Source organism: Aulonocara sp. 'chitande type north' Nkhata Bay, linkage group LG1 (genome assembly GCF_057382095.1).
Source record: "Aulonocara sp. 'chitande type north' Nkhata Bay isolate Kocher_YH1m ecotype deep benthic linkage group LG1, A_spYH_male_GT1.1, whole genome shotgun sequence".
Lineage (NCBI taxonomy): Eukaryota > Metazoa > Chordata > Actinopteri > Cichliformes > Cichlidae > Aulonocara > Aulonocara sp. 'chitande type north' Nkhata Bay.
In genome coordinates, this window is record NC_141344.1 from 1,824,870 (window position 1) to 1,846,907 (window position 22,038).

At 46.7% G+C, this 22,038-nt stretch overlaps 1 protein-coding gene across 3 annotated transcripts in view; it reads left to right on the forward strand.

Moving 5' to 3' along the window:
* Positions 1–5,065: 5,065 nt before the first annotated feature.
* The window catches only part of bnc1 (basonuclin zinc finger protein 1), a 32,354-nt gene continuing 15,381 nt past the window's right edge, over positions 5,066–22,038 (forward strand). Inside the window, exon 1 of one of the 3 annotated variants that reach the window (XM_086288316.1) lies at positions 5,066–5,232. Coding sequence is in view for 2 of the 3 variants with exons in the window: in XM_086288154.1 (XP_086144280.1) it covers positions 20,074–20,088 (15 nt within the window). In the remaining variant the exon portion in view is untranslated. The other 2 variants (XM_086288154.1, XM_086288236.1) reach the window with 2 other exon arrangements.

Consider the following 22,038-nt stretch of genomic DNA (forward strand, 5'->3'; position numbering starts at 1 on the left):
AGAATTGGCTGCGTCACCTGCAACACAACTTTCCCCGGGAGGCTGAGCAGTTTAAAGCGAGTCCACCAACACATCCCCACATTGATTCTTTAGCATCTCAGGGTGAATGTCATCCGTTCTTGATCTGGTGTTTGGCTGAGGAACTTCCTGGTAGGATCTTGCCAACAGGGAGCTTCTAAACAACCCCAGCAATCTCTGCTGGTGTAATTCACAAGTTTCTCTGGAGTCTTCAGGCTCGTCTCTTCCAAATAGGACACTGTATTTGGCTAGGAGCTTGTCAGAGTGCTCCCTCCACCTCCTGACAATGTCCCCAGCACCCAGAACAAGGCTTGAACCCAGCCCTCCTTTCCCTTACTGAGTTGCTGAATGGCTTGCCAGAACGTCTTTGAGGCCTGCTGAAAGTCCTCCCAAACCTGAGGTTTTGTTTCCACAACAGCAGACAGGTATTGGCCTTCCAATACCTGTCTGCTGCTTCAGGAGACCGCTAGGCCAAACAAGCCTGGAAAGCTTCCTTCTTCAGCTTGATGGCCTCCCTCACCATTGGAGGCAACCAGAGGGTCCTCAGGTTGCCACCAGCAGTGGAGGTTTTAAACAGTGTGAGGTTAAATAGCTCTGAAAGCCTCTTCTGGGAGCAATTTTCCATGGGAGACCCTACCAGATCCCAGGATCACAGGAACACATCAAAGTGGTAAATCATCAGAGGGAGATGCATCAAAAATAAAATAACTGACTCACGGTGAAAGTGGGAGAAAAGAACTCCGTCAGTAGATGTGAGATATCCGCACCATGATGAAACTAAACTCCAGCGGTTCTGATATTGATTTATTTGACATGGTATTCACAGTTTTTATAATAAACCGAGCGTAAGCCACCATTTCTGAACGCCGACCGTAACCGTCCCTGTCTCGGCCCCAGCAGACGGGACGAATGGTTCCATCGTCTCTTTGTGCTTTGACAAGGCCACCGTTGCATGTTAGGGGGCCCTCAGGTGCTGCTGGGCTCAGTGTCAAGACTCTACTGCTACAAGTCCCAACACAGCCCTGACACAGCCGTGCCACAACACAGAGCCTGAGGCGATCTGTTTCTGTGCCTGTGCTTCCACACGCAGACTTTAAAGCTTTAACTGGAATCATCATCCCCCCTCGCAGCCAGGGAGACGTGAGATGGATCACGGCGCGTCGACGATCAGCAGCCCCGACGCCAAGAGAATCGGTAGCAGGTCTAAACACAATGTATGACGTTTAATTGAAATAAAATTGTGTGTATTGAATGTAGTTTGTTCAAAAGTGACTCTGTCTGTCCCTCCAAACCACGAGCTGTTTTCACTGGCGTATTCACAAGCCCCCCCCCCCCCCCCCCCCCCCCCCACCCACCTCGTCGTTGGCTGAGATTACAAAACTACACACACCCTCTAGATGTCGAGCTTCCAGGGAAGTTAATGACGCGTTACATTCTTCATATGCACGGCTTTATGTACAAAAGCCACAAGAAACTACCGGAAAATGATTTACAGCCTACTGGCATCGTCTTTACAAACCTGACAGCAGCACATTACATAAAGGAATAGATGTTTTATTGCTTTTATACATTGTGCACGTTTCACATGGTGAGACTTATACGCCACAGACTCAGCAGTTACTCGTAAGCTAAAAAGCAGCAGCAAAAAAAACACATTGTTTGGTTTTTGCTGACAGCTCCTCAAATATGGGGAAGTTTTAGAAAAAGACAAAGGCCAGGATTATCCTCGCGCAGGGGACGGGGAGAAGCGCCTCTACCTGAGCTGAGCGCTCGTAACTTTAGGCGTTTTATTTACCGAAGCCTCTCTGACTTATTTAAAAAATGTATCGGCTGCAGCACCATCGGCTTATGAACTCCACATTTGGTAGCCTCCATTTCTCTCGTGCTACCTCTGCCTACCCCCTGCTGCAGATGTGGACCCCGCTGGCCTTTGTACAGTATGATAGTGTCATTGAAAGGAAACACGAGTTTCCTTTGAGGATTTTGCTCACGGTCATTGCAACGTCAGATATCAAACACTGGATTTTGAGCTCAGCATTTAAAAACATCAAGTTTATCTTTCTGGTATTTCCTTTATATACAGATAAATAATCTGGTGTACAATCATTCCACCCTGGAAAAGAACAGAGTCACCATTTAAATTAAAGAGCGTATGTAGTTTTTGGGGTCTAATAAAAAGCATGAGGCACGTGTTAAATGTTGACGTGTTAGTGCGAGGTGTAATCAAAGCCATCAGGTTAAACAAACTTGGATATCGTTTGTGGTTCAGTGTGAGGAACTATTTTTGCCGAGTGCGTATTTCCCCGGCTCGTGTCTGCCGCTGGCTAAAAGAGGGCGATGTTCTCTCTCATAGGTCAGAGCGAGAAGCAGCAGATCAGAGATGAGCAGAGGCAGGGGGGGAGATGTAGTGGTGTGTTTGTTTGGACCAGACTTTGAGGAAAGTGGAAAGTCCAGTGGTGGTTAATTGGTGTGTTTAGGTCTGAGGTCATGAGGATGGCAACGGGAACACACCGCTCGGCCCTGAGCGGCAGATGGATATACAGCCACCGCAGAGATGCCGGTCGCTCTAATCACAGCTAAACACTGTGAAGACACGCACAGGCCCTCTCTTCTTCTTCTCCTCCCTCACTCCCTCCTCTTTCCCCGCCGTCCTCCCCCCTCTCTGAGCTCTCGCTGTGCCCAAAGCCCAGGGGAGGTCACAATGTGTCACAGCAGCAAAGGCCTCCATATGAACCTGTTGGTACGCCCCCCCTCCACCACCCCACCTCTCCTACCTCCAAAAACTCCCTGGAGACTTGCATGACCTCCAGGGCGGGGGATCAAGCGAGAGCAGGAGTGATGATGAAATGAGGATTATTTTTTCCAGAAGCCTTTGAGTTCATCCTTGAGCTGCTTTTAAATCTGTGCTGATATGTGAGACAAACTCAGAGGTGTCCCTGACGTCCAGCTGGCCTGCTGGCCGCGGCGTCGCCGGCCGGTCGCCCCCGCGTGACTGTGCATTTTTATCTTTGTCTTGTAATAATGTGTGTCAGACTGGGGTTGTTCCAATATGTCAGCCTGATTCGCATCATAAAAATCTCGTCTATATCTTCCACCTCTGTTATCACAGACGCTATAAGTGTTTCCTGAGACCTGAGGCTCACACACGATTGGCTGTCCCGGGGTTTTTGTTTAATAAGGCCAATAACCGATTGAATAATTGAGGAAAAGTCCAAATATGCCAAACGCCCTGACCCCAGAGATGCACGTCAGCTTAAAGTATTAAACTGCCCGTTTTTTGCACACACCTGTATGTGACACATTGTTTGCCCTTAAACATGTTGCCCTGTCTCTCAGCAGCACCAAACACACTGGAGAGTCCACACATGAGCGCTAATTGCGGTACGAGCTGAATAACTGTGGTCTCTCTCTGTGGAGCTGCTGCGGCCTCGCACAGCCTCGTGTTCAGGTCTGACACAACACTGGACGTCATTATGAATCAGTGTAACGATGACGGAGCAGATACACCCTCAGAGTTGTTGCCAGCTGCTCTGATTTAATCAGTGACTGAAGCAGGAGACGTGTTGGAGTCGTCTTCTTCCATGTTGCAGACAGCTAGCAGCTACAACCGCCTCTGTCACCATCCACCTGTGAGAGGCCACGCCCCAAACTTTAAACACGCGGGCTGCTGTTATAAAGGGTGAAGCTAGCAGCTTTTGTATCAGGCTGCAAACACGTTACTCTGAGTTCTCAGCTGCATAAACGGCTGCATATTAATAAAACACTATAAGTGCACACTGCCAATGCATGCAGAGCCATCCTCACCACATTCATTAACAAACTTGCTGGCAGCTCTGACGGATGGGCGGGGTCACTTGGAAACAAACAGCAGCCTACCAGAGGTGAGCCAGCTGAACAAGGCCCGCCCTCCGTGAAGGTCTGTGTGCATGCGGCTGAAGCCACTCATTGTTAGTCCCCAGCCACAGTCTGATGTGATGACACTGGGAGAAAGCTTACGAAAGGTGCTGCTCCTGATTAAATTATTCCCTTTGTGATGTGCTCTCCAACCAGCCGCCTGCTAACAGTGTGTGGGAGTGTGTGACTGCTAATTTAGTTTCCACTGAGATCACATGGCTATCAGAAGTGGGGACAGAGATGTACATAACGCTTCCCCCTTCAAAAGCACCGATCTCCTCTTAAGGAGTAAGGCTGCTGATCCACCGCAGTGGTCAGGGCCGATGTGATGGCACCAGCGGCCCACAGGGACCGTCTCAGTACCACACAGGGTTCCACTGATGGTCCCAAACAGCTACAATGCAAAATGAAGAAAATTTCTCTGTGATAGGCCCCAATTATTTTCTCAAAGTAGTAATTTTACCATTTGTGCTATTGCTTTCATACTGGCTGCTCTTTGTTTCAGGAAACCATGGAGCGGAAACTTGGTCTCCAATACAAGGGCCATTTTTATCCAAACTGTATAAAAACCAGGATGTTTTGGGAATTAAACCAACCAAACTGTGACATCGCCAAAGAAAAGTCAAACAAAACATTGTGAACAGGACAGTCCCACATTGGGACTCGGCTGAACTTTGTTTTTATGCAACTTCCAGGAAGTTGGATGCAAACATAACTTTTGGGAGCCAGAGCTGCCACTTTGGCCCTGATGATTCTACAATATCAAACATCCTGTTGGACATTTTAATATGGGAGTCTATGTGGACTGAATTAGTGCTGGAACCTATGCTGGGTGTTAAAGGAACTGGTGGTGTTTGGTGTTTTATTTTTCAAAAGGTTTTGACGCTCAGTTTCACATCATCAAAAACTGAAACAGCACAATTATGAGGTCAAACATGGTAACATGGCAAAAATATGGTTAAAAAAAAATACTATTTGCATGCAGCGAATAAGAAGTTCACATCCCACTGTATAGTAAAGTGTACTAAAAACAATATTTAATCTTTTTATGATGATTGTAAGAACTCATCATGATATGTGACAATTAAATATATTTTGATATTTTATTTTTATAGCCCCAAGATACCTCAGAAACTATGGCCACCTGTAGTGAGTGCACACAGAGGCTGTGACGCTGTGACGCTGTCACTCGACTGCTTACTTCTGCTGTCAATGCCAGGTGAGGAGCATCCATGTGTTTTTACTCTCGAGGAGGCTGTAAAACTTTCTGAAAAGATAAGTCAGTGAAGCTCACTTCTCACGGATAACAGCTAGACTGAGGTGAGTTGTTAAGGATATACTCAACTTTTCTGTCTGTTAATGCTGTTATCTCATATTATCTGCAGTTAGCCTTTGTTAGCTGCTGCTAGCTATTGTTGCTGTTAGTCTCTGTTTGCTGCTGCTAGCTATTGGCGCTTGCCCTTAGCCCTCTGTTAGCTGATGCTAGCTATTGGCTGATGCTGTTAGCCTCTATTAGCTGCGTTACCTACCTACTTTTTTTAGGTGGATGCTAAATTGTTAGACAAAGACATTTTCTCTGTATTACTGTAGGGTTTTACGTTACAATGTGAAGCACTTTGAGGCAACTGTTGTTGTGATGAGGAATATAATCAATCTGTTTATCAGCAGGAAAGCATAAAGTTTGCTTATAACCAGCTAATCAATGTAAATTTATGAGCACAACATTTTTTTTCTATTAAAAAAGCTGAACAAAATGACTACCTGCACCTTTAAAGAGAAATATTTGAAGGAATGTCGATGGTGCTGAGTCACTAACAACTCAGGGCTAGGCAGGTTCTGGACAACCACACAGTGAAAACCAACTTCAATGCCAAAATCTTGAAATGTTTTCATCTGGATCTCCCATATCAGTGAATACAGTGTGCTGCTTTCCCACTTTAGTCCTTTGAGGGATGAAAGAGTAGCAGATGTCCCTGTATGATTCACTGCGTCCATGAATTTTCTCTGGAAGTATTTCGCCAGTGTGGTGGATGGGAATATGAGTGTTTGTGTTAGGGAGCGTAAGCAAGCTGGGACGAAGTTCAAAGGTCAAACAACGATGAAGGTTGTAGTCACAGAACTCTCACACACTGACTCACATTTTCACTCGCAGTGTATCTGCTTAGCTTCTGTCATCTGCCTACACAACCAGCTGATGCTGACAGCAAAGAGGACAGAATAGTAGTGACTAATGCAGAATAGTACCTGTGAGGCTGTTCAGAGATTGTTCGGGTCAAAGGTCAGAGAGGTCAGAGGCTCCTCTAAACAGCGGCAGGCCTGGAGCTGGCTCTGATTTTGCTTACAGGCACTAAAGTGAGAGAGACCCTCTGTCTGAAAAGCATTCTGAAGCCAGATCGCCTGTAAAAGGACCAGAGATGACTTTAAAGTGAATATTTGTCAGCTTGGAAACCCAAGAGCTGAAGCTGACAAAGGTGAAAAGGCCAATATTTAGTTCAGTTTTGTTTATATGGCACCAAATCAGAGCAAGGCGCTTTATATTGCAAGCTAAAGACCCGACTGTTTATCTTGAAGAACTCCACACAGAGTCCCGTCCAGAGGGCGGAGTCAAACTCTTCTTCTGCTGTGAGGCAACATGCTAACCACCACGCACCGTGCTGCCCATCTCTGTATACATATTAATATAAATATGCACAATAGGAATATAATGATTATGAACTTGATGTGAACTTGATGTCTACAACGTTATTGTAGCCTGAGTAATAAAGTGTATTACAGTAACACATTCATTGAGTGGTGAGCGGGGCAAGGGGGCATTGTTGAGTAATAATCTCAGTCCCTGTAAAACCCTGGTCTGTCTGCTCAGACCTGTTCTGCTTACTTGCGCTCAGCCACAGTCTTGACCTCCATAGAATAAAGTCTGTCTACCCACCAAACTGGTCTGCTTCCATCTGACATCCTGAATCCAGTCTGTGTCGTCCCTCAGAACCACTGAGGGTTAAAAACAGTCCAGTCCACAGTGTGGCTGTTATGATAAAGTCAAACAGGAAAACAGGATCTGTGAAGTTTAGGATGGTTAGCTAGTGTTAGGCTAACATGGACACATTACCAGACCTGAAACCAGACTGAGACCATAAACTGGAGGCCAGAGGAGTCGCCCCCTGCTGCCCTTTGTAAAGAATGCAAGTTTAAGGCACTTTACAGTTACCATTTTTAATCACTCCTTTAAATCAAACACCATCAGACGTGTCTTTATCCTGTCTTCCTTCTCTCACCCCAACCGGTCGCAGCAGATGGCCCCGCCCCTCCCTGAGCCTGGTTCTGCCGGAGGTTTCTTCCTGTTAAAAGGGAGTTTTTCCTTCCCACTGTCGCCAAAGTGCTTGTTCATTGGGGTTCATATGATTGTTGGGTTTTCTCTGTATGTATTATTGTAGGGTCGACCTTACAGTATGAAGCGCTTTGAGACGACTGTTGTTGTGATTTTGTCAATGAAACTGAATTGAATTGAACTAAAAGTTTTAACAACCTCAGGTTGCCTAGGCTACAGTGGCTCGCCTTTCTAAGTAATCATTATTTCAGATTTGGATTTGGTGGTATTACAAAACAGAAGTGCAATTCATTTAATTACCACAAACTAATTACCACACAGATGGAGTGAGCCAAGAGTTTTCCCACAGACTTCCAGATGAGTTGCCCCCTGCAGTCCGTCAGAAACAATACAGGTGTGAAGCTACATCCACCTTTAACAGAGTGACCAACCTCAAACGTGGTTGGTCAGTACCAAGAAAGCTTCCAGCCACAAAGACCTTAGATACTTATATGCAGATATATTTGTACACAGTAGCAGTGCAGTATTATTTGTAGCTTATATAAGTTGTAAAATCGCCGTCTTTCTGTGCATCAGCGTGCCTTACCACTTTTTCCTAACAGCAAACAATGCGTGAAACTCACTAATGAAAAAGTTGAATAATTCAGGAAAAATGATCATGTGCAGTTTTCGTGTCACCATTGGATCCCAAACAAAAGCTAGTAAGCTTTTGTTTTGTCTGTACTGTAGGTCACCGGATCTGCCCGACCTCACCACATGTGTGTCCTATAATCATTTCCTCTTTCTGGAGTTTCTCAAGTCCCTGCTTAGTACGGCTCAACGTGCCAACTATTACTACAGTTCTGGCTATTTACCACACGAGGTTCAAGTGTTTGGCAAGCCACTTGTCCTGCCAGCTGTGCGTAACTCTGCTCTTTCTGCTTATGCAAACTTCATTTCCAAACAGCAGCTGTACTGAGACAGGAAGTGTGAATGCTGTGAGACGATGAACATAAATGGCAGCACTTGATAGGAAACCTAAACAAATGTGTCACATGTGAGGAAACCTTCACACGTAAAAATGGTATCAGGAGTTTACTGTCAGTAAAACGTAACACGTCGTCACAGTGACAGCGAGTGTTTCCAAATTTGCCTGTTTTTAGTCTTTCGATGACAGAAGTCGTCATTCTGGACATTTATGGAGCCTTTAGATGTCGTCCACTTATTTCAAACTTTTTTCTTCTTCTCTTCAGTTGATGTTCTGTTGGAGTTGGACAGCAAACTGCTCAGATGTGTGAGCGACTGTCACTAAATAATAACTGGTAATAATTACGTTACGTTGTTTTCACATGTTGGTTACATTTAGATTGTGTGGACATTTACAGCGTCTTCCTGTTTCTACTGTCTTTCCCTTATTGTGGATACCGTGAGCCGTGATGCAGTTTTGCGTTTGTAAGATTACTGGAGCTAATCTGTGCAGGAACTCTCTAACTGCGGCTCCAGGATCGTTTGTACCCCTGGCTGGGAATAACCGGCTCACAAAGCTCCAACATTGATGTTTATTGTATAGATTGCAGACATCTGGGAAGAGTCCAGAACAGCTTCCAGTTGTGCCTCATCATCATCACCCTTGGAGCCCCCCACCCCCTCACATACCCATCATTCCTGACGCATGAAATATTGTCAATATGCATTCCTAAGTTACAACTGACTTCCTACTACCACGGGAAGCTTAGGCTGAAATTTGTCCAGCGGTTTGCAGCCGACACCCACTTCCTGTTCTTCCTTCTCATCCGATTTAGCCTTCAAAGTTTGGCTCAATTAACAGAAGCTTGTCAAACCTGGTAAGTGGAGATACTTGGCATGGGCTGAAATGGTGAAAAAGGTGAGGTGACAGCGCTCGCTTGGCGTTTCTTCTTCATGTTGAGGAGCCGCAGGTTGGGTCTTGCACCCCGGCCCTGCAACTATCCTTTTTTTTCCTGGCCTGGTGAATGTGTCTCTGTGTCCTCCGTCCCCCTGCTGAGAGATTCCAGAGGCACCTCTCTTGGCCTCTCAGGGCTTCTGGGTCACTCGTTTGTCATTATGACCTTTGACCCCTGTAGTCCAGCGTGCCGGGAGGAATGTCGGAGATGTTTACCTTGGCTGAGACTGATGGTGTCCAGGTGGCTCTCTCTATCCCTCTCCTTGTATTTTCTCCTCTCTCTGCTGTCGGCTGCTGAGTGATGTGAAGGTAAAGCGCTGCCCGGCGTGATTCCCGTCACCGGCGACCCACCTGCCTGGATCTCTAGCTGAGCTCAGGCACATTTGTGGACGGACTCTTTAGGTTTGTGTCAGAAAGTATCGGGATTGTCTTGACTGGAAGGTAATGAGAGAGAGAGAGCTATTGATTGACCCCGTGTCTGGGTTCGGTCGGAGAACGCACTCGTCCAGAGCTCCACTTCCCAGAGTTCGCCATCAGACAGCCAGCTGAGTGGCGTGGCTAGACAGAGAGGGCATTCAGTAATAGGTAATGGACCCCCACTTCCAGCCCCCCCGCCCTCCACTTCACCGTAGTGCCATCTATCACTCTCGCACCGGACCTTCCCAGTGGCTCCTTGCTGGGTCCTCATCTACTGGAAACTCTTGGAAAGTTTCCTGCCCCCAGGCCCCCCGCTCCCCCTCCAGCCCCTCTAAAGAGCCCATTAAACAGTGTTGTAATGCAAACAGTGAGTCCGAAGAGAGCGAGGGCCAGGTGTCGGGTGCGGAGGGGATGAGCGTCTAATGCAGCCATTACGAGTGGCGGCTAGGGTGGGTGGATTATCATAAAAGCATCTCCCCTCCCTCTAATGTGGACATGTCTGATCAATACCAGACTCCAGGGAGGGGGGGTGGAGGGATGGATGGACGGATGGATGAAGGATGAGAGGAGAGGGAGCAGCTTTATTTATTAGCTCTGTCGCCACAGCGCAGGATGGCAGCGATGGGAGGAGAGAGCACGAGCAGCGCCGCGCTGTTTTTAGTCATCTGATGCCATATCTGGGTCATGTGACAACTTGAATTTAAAGTGCAAACCAAAGCAAGCTATTCATTTATTAATGAGCATGAAATGATTTAAATCCCTGTGTTATGAGACTGCAGCTAAACTGATGACGCTGAATTCAGGCCCCGCGGTTCGACATGTTGTCCTTGTGCTGAGGGTGTCGGGCTCGGAGGTGTCTTTGCTGTTGATCTCCAGCTCGCAGCCCACTGAAGGTTACACCTGCAGCTGGAATCAGACTCAGCACCTCCCATTCTGAGGTTTTGATGTCGATATGTACAATGCAATTTAAGCTCATCAGGTTAAAACATTTGGAATTGTTGTGGAGGAGTGGCAGGGTTTTGATAAATGGTGTGGATAAATTGGGCACGGTGTCACACTGTGTGGTGTATGCAGCCCACGTTTTATCTTAAGTGGGCCGGAAGGTTTTGTTAATTTAAAGGTTTTTTTATTTATTTATTTTACTGATAAAAGCAGACATTTCTATAGTAGAATAAAAAGAAGTTTTCTGTCATTTAAGTGTTTTACTTTGGTGTAGACGGCCATGGGGGAGGACTTGTAATGGTAAATGGCCTGTATTTGTATAGCGCTTTACTAGTCCCTAAGGACATTTCTCCCGCAAAATGCTGCGTCCAGATGAACAGAATCAACTTTTGGAGATTTACTTTCCTGGATGATGGAGAATGCATCAAGATGCAGCTTTTGGTGTTTTTCATTGTTAGCTTAGACCGCGATGTTCTTGCTACAGTGCAACGTTCTGCTGCGAACATGAACAGACTAAAGTTGCCTCTCAAATGTTAACAGAGAGTCAGAGGCACTGACCTCCAAAGCAGGATGAGTTGACCTCCAAACTCAACTCGTCCTCCACATTGTGAGGATGTACTGGAGACCCACCCCAAATTCCCACAGGAAACAAAGGACACGTCACAGACGCCTTGGTACACAGCTCCAAATGTTCACCGTCTGTGCCCTGATCAGTCACATGTGCGTTACACGAACGAGGTCGTTGGTTTTCACGGTGCAGTTGATCTGAGATTGCTTTCGAATGGGTGTAGTCAAAGCTGACGACGTTTGGTGTTGGATTCTGGGTAAATTAACAGACTCATCCATTTTCAGACTTGATCTTCCAGTCTATGAATGTCAGTGATCTCCAGCCTCACGAGCACCATTTGACATCAAGTGTTACCTGCGATTATTCCACTGAAGAACACGTGCATGTCTGGAGGACGGCTGCTTGTCTCGTTGCTTTACAGCAGACTGTTTAATGGCTTTACCTGCAGGTGTGTCCCACATGTCTTCTGCGGGGATGTCCTCACATCATTTCAGTGGCAGTGTGAGCAGACAGCCAGCTGGTTCGCATCAGTTTTCCTCATACGAGCGTGACAGGTTTCCAGAAACAGCCTTCCCTCGGCAGCTCTCATCTACACCCAGCAACTGAGATGGATCCGTGTTGGAAGGCGTCCTGAACGCTGGGTGGAAACGAATGTTTAGCAATGATGGCTGTTTAACGGCTGCACAGAAAGTTGGACTGACAGATAGATGGCAGTTGCAGCTGAAGTGGGAATGCAGGATGAGTGTGTGGTTTCCAGCACTGACAGTTGTTGTACAACAGCAGATCAGAAGTGCTTCCTATTGAACTTCCCACAGATGATGAGTCCCAGATTGTGTATAAAGGAAGCCTGTTTGCATCTCGGCGATTGTTCTCATTGCTGCTGCTGTAATTTTTAAAACGTGTTTATGCTCGCCAAGCTGCCAAAATCAACTCGATATTTGGCCCACTCGCTGTTCGGTGGTGCCACCAGCTCGATCGTAAGCTTTCCAAGATTAGAAATGGGTGAAAAAATAACAACCGTGTGCCTCAGAAAGCCTCCAGGGCAGCTCCAGCGCTCAAGTCTCCGCTGGGAGCGATGATCACCATTGTTCCAAACACACCTCCTCATTCGGTGCTGTGATGATGATGATGGTGAGCGCTACCTTGACATGTCCAGAATCTCCTGAAAGGGTTCACCAGGCTGGGATACAGTGAGTGAGAAGGCCTGAGCATCTGATTCCCATTATCTTCATCTTCATCCCAGCGTTCAGTGAGTCTTAATGCTCTGTGGATGGAAGCATTTCATCCTGCAGAGATCAGGCCTCTCCCTGAAGCTCGACTGCCCCAAAAGCAGAAAAACGAGGCTGTTAGGTCAGTGCAGCCATGGGAGCAGATGAATGCAGGGACAGCGAGCTGCTCCACCATGCATCACTGTGTCACGAGAAAAGCAAGATGTGCGGCGTGTTCTTTACTTCAGCTCTGCGTCACATCGCTGTTCAGCCTCGTGCTTCGGCGCAGTCAAACTGTTGAAATTATTTATTTTATCATTTTGTTTTATATGTAAATATCACAAAGAATTCGATTTAACATTTATTAAAACGATAAACAGGTTGAATGAATATTTTGATTGTTATGACATAAATGAGTTTAATATTTTATCTGTTTTTCACATATATATATTTGTAATGTTTGGTAACAGGTTATAAACCAGCTGCAGTATCAGTATTTACTCAGACACAGTAAAGTCTGTTAGCGACACGCTCAATCCGTCACTGGATGAAATCATGTCACAGAGCAGTGAGCTGGTGCCGACAACTCTTAGTGCAGAATTACTGTTTAAAAAACATGCTGATGTTAAATAAATTGGTTTAAGTTATTAGAGGAAGGCATCAAGAAAATCCCCTAAAATGGATTTATAATTTCAACAGTTAAATTTCACACAGACGAGAGGAAAGTGCAGCGTTTGAAGGGGCTTGGGAGCTATTTTATATATTAAATGATATTTTGTAACCACTTTTAAATTTTAGATTTACATTTTGTCTGTGGGTGGGTGTAATTTACACAATACATGTTGTGTTTAAGTGTTTTGTGTATGAATCATTTTCAGATGAACAGGTGGAGCAGAAAATGTGCTTGAAAAAGTCCTTGCAGAAGAGCTCATTCAGTAGAAACACTTTGAAAAGGACGGCAGAGCTGTCAGTGGCACAAACTGTGCACATGTGAGGTGATTCTGCATTAATGTTCAGGAGCTCCGTCCTCAGCTCAGTGTGAATAAACAGTATTGAATCATCAACAGTCAGAATTTTGAGAGCTGAGATCTGTTTGTGGTACCTCAAACCCATCAGCCGCCCGCTGAGGATCATTTTGGAATTAGCATGGAACCGGAAGTCTGTCAAGCGCCGAGGCTAATTCAGCGACAAGCTAATGGGCTGCCAGATTGAGTTACCACAAACAAAACAGATTTAAAATTGCTCAATTTTATCTGCATAGCCAAGTAACGCTCACAATGAAAGGCCTGCACACACCGGAAAGTCTGTCCGAATATTTTGTGTGTTGAAAATATTTTTCAGACTTTTTCTTTGATCAAGCCCAATTTGACCTTTTTTTTTTTTGCATGTGGATCTGACCAATCAGACCACTGTGTTTGGAAATAAGTGTCCTGGATATACTATGATTTAAGCGCACACACAGAGCTCATCATTTCTTCTTGAATTTTTTGACTGTGGTGTATGTATACATGCATATATACCACATGACAAGTTTGCACCTGAAAATTCTGAATTTCACATTGTTTATTTGCGACGCGCTTGTTGTGTGAAGGCCTTTATTCTAGTTTGACTGCAGATTATTTTAAATGCAATCTGCGGCACTTATAGAAAAAATCCTGCAATCCAAATTTTAAATTGTATTAAGGATTGAAATTTGCATTATTAGGGGCGTGGCCTCTTTGACTGACAGGTGGATGGTGACACAGGCGGCTGTAGCTGCTAGCTTCCCCTGAACTGGACCTCTGCACTGTGTTTGTGCTGTTTGAGCTTTTAGGAGCATTTTAATGACATCATGTGACCAATAATATGGCTGCTGTGAGGTCACTGTACTAACAGACCGTCCAAGGAGGCGGAGCTCCAGTTTTGATGAAATTGTGGGTGTTATTAATTGTCACGCCACCCTCTTGTACAAATAAAGGGGCTTCTTGCAGCAGAAGTGGTTCAAACGTATCTGAGCGGGTGATGTCACAGTGGCCACGCTCATGTTTTATACACAGTTTGATCCTTTCTCAAACACGTTGTGTGCTTCAATATTTTACTCCATGAGGAAACGGGTGACGTCAGTGTGAAACACAGGAGCTGAAATATGTGCATGATTTTAATTAGTGACGGAGGAAACGGCGACGGGGACACGCGGTCGGCTGAAAACGTGAAATTGGTCATCTGTGCACAGAGCTCTGTACCGTCAGCATCGCTTCCATGTATATTTACATCCCCATCCTCCACACTTTACTCACAAACTAAAGAGAGAAGAATATATTAATAGTAAGCACTAATACTCTGTGGTCTTGTGTTAACATTTCGAGTGCACTCAGTAGCTGGTGCTGCTTTCACTGCTGCTGTTTTATATAAAACCAATCTGTATGAAAGCCCCGCGCCTCCCACACGTGAACAGCTCTGACCTCCCCTCATGCTGCATGGCGAAAGTGCTCTCCTCACTTTTTTCTTGTTACAGTGTTTTCCATCGCCTTCACACACACACACACACACACACACACACACACACACACACACACACACACACACTGCTTCTCCACATCTGCAGCTGTAAGTAGATCACTCCAACATCTTCCATCTCCTCTCACTTTAAAGCAGCTTTCTGCCTCTGTAATCCCATGTGATTTACAGTCACCCCGTGAGCGTGTCTGTGCTGAATAATGCCACCGAACGACGGGCAGACCTCGGCCCGTTTGGCGTGGTGGTGGCCGGAGCCTGGTACGGGGAGTGTGCAGAGCACGGTGAGGTAATAGCTCCCCTCTTGGCCTTTCTTACTGTCAACTAAAGTGAGGAAAGGCAGGCCGACACTTGGATGACACACATGGCATGTATGCAAACACACACTGCTTGCTGTGTTGGGGCAGGTTCTGCGTGATAGGTAGTCGAGATGAGAGATAAGACAGCACACTTGGAAACAACGCTAACCAAGGACGAGCTCCAAGTGCATCTAAAGAGGGATATCAGTGCTGGTTCATCCGTGCAGTGATCCAGTTGTGCCGTCTCTCTGCTGCAATGGGACTAAACAGCGTTCACTGCGTGTTCCTCTAAGCACCAAAGAACCTTCAGCAGTAATGTCTTTGTTTAGAAATCATGACCCGTATACTCTCTGCTGTCTACACCCACCAAAGCAAGGAAGTGTGCAGCTAAAATTACTGCAGTTTTATGTAGAAGGCATCCTTCAGCGTCTGCACCATCGTGCTTTCTTAAAACTATCGTGCACGCATTTACTCCTCAGTGTGCAGCGCGGGGGTATTTCTGCCCAAATCTTTAATCCGACCGAGTCGTTTTCACTGCTTAAGCCAGGAAATAAAAGAAACACAGATTTCAAAAGTTCCCTTTGACTTCTTTTGGTGCTGCTGAGTTTGTCGCCCTTCACGGGGGGACCGTTATCACCTAGCGTCTGATAGCACCACAGCTGTGACTCTGAGCCTCTCGCCGTGGAGCGATGCACGTTTCCTTCTCCACAGCGATGCGATTGCAGGATGTAATTCCAACATGGAGCTGCCCTCAATAAGTTTGGTAGACTTTAAGTCGTCAGGTCATCATTTCTGGACTTTGCTTTGTTTATGATGTTTGGTTTTTTGGCCGTTGCACGCCACGTGGACGTTCACTTTCACCACATTCAAAGAGAAGGCAGACATCTTTACAGCGGATGGTGTAACGATGCTACGGGCCATAGGGAAGCCTTTTATGTAATGGCACAGTCATGGAAACAACAGGACGTTGTTGGAGTCCAAAAACATGTTGTAGGTTACCAGATCCTTCTCTTTGAAGTCAGCGGGTTTGCATTCATGTCCTGAGTTCATGTGAGATTTAGACTTTTTCCAGTTCGGCTTCATGTACGTCAGTAAATCCCCCGCTGGTGAATATGAAGCTTGTTGGGCTTATTGGCTCTATTCTTCACGCAAAATTATAAAAGTGGCTCCAGTTTGTGGGGATTTTGTTGAAAAATATAAATATTACAAACTTTTCTTTCCTTTTGTGCAAAAATGCAAAATCAGCTCATGATTAGCCTGCAGAAACAACCAAAATGTGCACAGCTTTCAGGGTAAATGTTCATTTCATATTTGATTTACTTGCTCCGCTCATATTTTCCTTTCTTTTGACTCAAATTAATATTTAAAAAGTGATCATCAGCCACCCTGCTCCCCGAGCCTGGTTCTGCTGGACGTTTCTTCTTGTTGAAAGGGAGTTTTTCCTCACCACTGTCGCCAGGTGCCTTGTAATATGAAGCACTTTGGCTGCTGTAGTGATTTAAATTGAGCTGAACTCTCCTGCTGTTCCTGTAAATCAAAGACTGCCCTGTTTCAGACGCTGTTTACACAAAAACAGGACGTTTGGACGCCTTCCCGGGGTCAGAGCAGCTGTGATTTTCTCTTTCAAAATCAAATCATTTGTCAGCCCCTCAGATTAATTATCTAATGTTCAGCCGGAGCTGCATTTTCCTCTTTGATGGGAGGCAAAACACTCAAAAGAAAGTGACTCCTGGAATCCCTCCTGGTGCCTCGTGTCGCGTTAAACAAAGGCCGGTGAGTGTGCGATCGGGTTTTTTGCAGGGTTTTTCTTGGCTCCAGCATGTAAAGAAAATGTAAAGGAGGGTGTAATGCTCTCCCAAAGCTGCTCATCTGCTGGAGCGCTCAGCCCCGTCCGCTCTCCCCTGCAGGAAGGCTAATGACAGACGTGTAAGTAGGCAGCGTGACCTGTTCTGCTGCACATGGAGTTTATTTGCTGCAGCTTCCACCTTCTGCCCCCGCGGCACAAATACGTCTGCGGCGCTCCGGCCCAGGGAGCAGCAGCGATCTGACAAGCGGCGCAGACCTAATCCAGGCCAGGTCTGCGGCTGTGTTTGCTATGCATCCCCTAGGTCTGGAATAAATACAAGGCCGGTAAGCAGATCTGCCTGCCTGGACGACCGCAGGGGGAGCGCAGGGCTTTCCAGCCTTACGATACATGCCTTGACGGGATGTCTCTTATCCATATATGTAACCTCATAACACTCTGCGCTTTTCACGAATAAGAACGGCTTTGATCTCCTGTGGAAAGTAATGCAGTTTTAATGTCCAACTTCAAGGGCCATTAGTTGCATTTTTATCAGTTAGCGAGGCCGCTCGGTGAATTTCTGAATGTCGAGTGGAGCGGGTGTTGCTCGCCTAGAGGTTAGGGGAGCAGGTTTGTGATTGGACGGATGTCAGGTTGAGCTCCTCGCTGGGAAGAATGTGGGTGGGGAAGCGGATGAGTAAAACTCTTCCCTCCCTGCAGCGCTGCAGCTGAGCTACCTTTGAGCAAGGCAGTGAACTCCCACCCCTCTGCTGCTTCAGAGGGTCAGAAGAAGGAAAACGAGATTATTCGAGGAGAATGGCATCAAGAGCTGCTTCGCCGACGCTCTCTGCGCGAGTTCAATCTCAGAAAAAGGAAAAAGAGTCGAAGTGAGGTTTCATGCTTTCAGTTTCAAACCCGTCAGGTGGGGCCGCCCCCCTCCCCGCCCTCTGTCTCTGCACAGGTAGAGCAGACCAGGTGTGCCTGTTTAAACTTGCTGTGTAATTTGTGGATTAGCAGATGCCTCTAATGGCTAAAGTCAGCAGAGCGTTCCCTCTATGCAGAGAGGAGGAGGGGAAGAAAAGGAAAAAGGGCAGAAGCTGAAAAGTTACTCACACATCACTCGTCGAATTTCTCGCTGCTTCACTCTGTCAATGTTCCTGCAGTGTCAGCACTTTAAAAAAGCTCCTTTTCCACTGTGTGTTCATCGTTTCACACGGAGCTGAGCGGAGGGACGTCAGCCTTCACGCTGCAGTCACAGGACCTGGACTTGTGCAGCTTCTGGCTAATTTGTGGGCCCAGGTGTGGCCCACGACACACCTGATGTTTGGCACTTATCAGGTGGACTCGGGTGCAAAAAAGACTGAAAATCACTCATCCCCACATTTCCACAGATACGGAGACACAAAAAAGGACATTTCATGAAACAATTCAGTAGCGGTTTAGTTTAAAACATCTGTATTTAATGGATATTGTCCCGCAGGTGATGAGGTTTGCATCAGCATCATCATGTCACGTGACAGCGATGCGTACCACCTGTGCCGTCAGGTCAAGTTTCTACTGACGAGTTTTATTGGTGCAGTTTTGCTTTTCCCCCCTCAGCCTCAGTTACCTGCACACATGAGACCAGGTGAGCATTTCACCTGTGACTGTCTGCCTCCGTTACCCCAGTTATTAATTAATAGTAATAATAAATCATCAGAGGTTCTTGGAGGTAGTTTTAAATTTAAATCAGATTATTTGAGCCATCAGCTGATGCTCACTGGGTTGATTAGACCTTAGAAAAAGGAAAAATGTAAGAAGTGTTAAATATATGTTGTTTATTTAGTAATTCCTCTGAGAATCCCTGGCTGATGTCACTGGCTCACAGTCTCATGTTCATGAGAATATTTGCTCCTAAATGTTCCTACAGTGGCTGCTGGACATGGTTTAAAGTTTACATGTTAAACTTGAGGTTACACATGTGTGTCTGCATCATACTGCAAATGTTTAGATTTTATTATGTTTTAAGAGCTGTGCTGTTTCCACTTTACCTTTAGGAAACCTCACCTGACGTTTGGCCCATATAAGCCACATTCTTTCAGTCCCACCAACATTTTGGCCCCAAATTTTCAAACTGTGAATAATCGCTGTGTGACTCTCCTCCCGCCCGCCTTCACACCTTTAGACAAAGCTTAGGTAATGATATGTTTTTGTTATTCTTTTTGATTGCACAGCATCTCCTGAAAACAGAAAAGCGCTGGACTGTACCGCAGAGATCTGCCGCCCCCGGCCCGAGGTGCACGTCTTCCTCCCGGTAACGCAGATTCGGTTTTCGCCATGTGCGGCGTCCCCCCCGTCGTCCTGAGAAACGCTCGGCACAGACACTTACGCATTCCTGACGGCACAAGGCATAACTTGTTACGGAGGCCGTTCACAGAGCTGCGTTAAGGTGAATCCAGACGCGCACAGTGGGCTGTGTGCAGCGAGAGGGGCAGCGTTGATTTAGAGCATTACTCAGACGGAGAGGGGAGAGAGGGGAGAAAGGGAGAGTCTCCCCTGACTGCATTAGGGGAGCCTCCAGCCTTTGTGATTCCTTTTGATCAAATCTCTGTGAAAGATGAGTGTCATGCCCTCTTCCAGCCAGCTGTGAGGGGACTGCCCTGTGACTCTGAGGGGGGAGGCGTGTGCGTGTCTGTGTGTGTGTGCGCACATGTGTGAAAGAAAGGCATGCGCACCTCTGTGCGTGCACGTGTGAGTGTGTGTGTGTGTGTGTGTGTGTGTGTGTGTGTGTGTGTGGGATTGGGAGGGAGCAGCTCCTGAGGTGAGAATGCCGAGTAGGAGGATCTCATTCCAATCCCCTGTGCCCAGTTTCAACACACACACACACTCACACACACACTCACTCACAGACACACACACACACTGAACATCTTGAGTAGTTTAGAGCGAGTCCGGCATTAGAGGAGAGAAAGCAGAGGAGGCGTGTGTGTGTCTGTGTGTGTGCAGTGAGAGTAAAAGCACAGGGACTTCTTCTTCTTCTCTCTGTTTTTTGTTCGAGTGGTGGCGGCTGTGTGTGTGTGTGTGTGAGGCAGAGGAGCACATGTGTGTCTGCTGTTGAAGGAGACGCTGCTGGGTGTGATGGCTCTTTCGCGTTAGTACTTGTGCGGACAGGAGAGTTGGAGGCAGTTGTTTTGTGGGACTCGCAGGGAATGGCAAACTCGGCGGTATCCCTGGAAACATCCGACTAATGACAATGGCTGAGGTAAGAGCGCTTCGCCGCCGTCCTCTGTGTGCCGCGGCTCGTCTCGCACATCATCAGGACGCGATTAACAAAGACGGGCTGGATGGAGTTGTGCCGACTCTGGTGACGGGCGCGTTGGGTTGTTGAATGTAGACGTTCAGCGTGTCCTGATCCTGTTACTGATCGGGCAAAAACAGAAAGGTGGTCTCGAGCTGATATTTAGGGTTTCTGTTATCACACTGTGTGGATTTTTACACTTTACTCCTTCAAAGTAAAGAATTCATGCCAGAAAAACTTTGTTTAAACTCCTTTAATAAGTTTAAAAATGTGAAAATGAGCAGCTGTGCAGGCGGAGAGTTTAAATTCACATAAAGAGGATTTTAAAGTTTTTGAAACGTTCTTTCGTGGCATGTGTGCATCTCTGACTCGCTCTCAAACACTTTGATGGAGACGTTATGTTTATTCACTCCGGTCACCGACAATCCAAAGAGTCGAGTTCTGCACTTCATGAAACATGATTCACTTCTTTATTTCGCCGTTTCTTCCTCTGAGATAATATTCTGCATTCGCCTTTTTCTCTTCTTTGAATTTATTCTAAGGTGCTTGATTTCTGAGGCACTGAGAGGCCTGTTTGTGTGTCTGTGGGTTTGTTTGCAGAGTGGCGTGGCCTCTCGCTGCCTCTCGCTGCCTCTCGCTGCCGGCCGGGTCCTCGCGGCCGCAGCCTGTCGGAATGTAATTTAAGAGCCGCCTAATGTTTTGTTGCAGCCATCATGTAACAATTAGCTGAGCCGTCTGTGTGGCGGCGGCGGTGGCAGCTCTTCACGCCTGTGTGTGTGCGTGTGTGTGTGTGTAAACTATTTAAACAGCGTGTGTTTATGCCCCGTTAGCGGTTTCACTTACACACTGGTGTGTGTGGAAAACGATGAGTGAGCGTGGAATAACTAACTGTTATCAGCTGAACTGTCTGACATGAATCAGCTGAGATTTGAGGACACGATCAGTCGTACACAGGATAATATAGCAGCCTTTATGCCTCTCGAAGGTGTGAGGAGCAGATTTACAGCTGCGACGTTCTCGTTTTATTTTACAGCAGCAGAATAAAAAAGTGGAAGACAAATAAAAACTGTAAGAATGTAAATTCTTAGTAAATTACACTCATCGTGTCATTGTGTTTGCGTCCACACTTTGTTCCTCTAACAGGTTGCTTTTCTGAGGAGGCCATTACGCCGAGGCAGTGATTATTTGTGCGTGAGGCAGAAATGCGAGTCGATCAGCCCTCGGTGGCTTTTCCTCTCGTCCTCTCTTTATCTCCACCTTTGTTTCCCTCTGTAGCTCCGCTGCTTTCTGCGGGTGTCTCTGCTCTCCTCCAGCGCTGCAGGGCAACAGACAACGATTCACAGCGAGTGCCCCGGCCTGTTTTTATAGGGCTGCACTTTGCTTTGTGTGTCTTTATATATAAATCTGTGTGTGTTCCAGCCTCATCAGCTTCATTAGCTTCACGAGGGTCCATCCGTGAGAGGATGAGGGGCGGGTGGGGTATCTGTGTGTATCTGCTCCAGCCTTTTACCCCCTTCAGCGTCTCCTTGAGCTGCGATCCGCCCCTCGTGGCCCCCGTCCTGCCCCCCTAACACACACACACACACCGCCCCGTGCTCTGCGCTGCCACCAAAAGGCTTGTGAGGATTTGTCAGCCAGATGTGACAAGATTGTCAAGAGGCGGCGAGGAGAGAGGGAGATCTGATATTAATCAGAGCGTAGCTGGGAGCCAAACTCCCTCAGACTCGGTGTACTAACATGTTCCCCTCATTTACTCGCTCTGCGAGCCAAACACTCCCTACGAGTTCCTAACGGGGAGCCACGAGCTGCAGGAAGCCAACCAAACTTTGGCTCGCCTCCTTCTCCTTCATCTCTTTGTCTGCAAAGAGGCCGCTCTTCTCCTCCTCTCATGGATCTGCAGGTAAAGATCTTTTT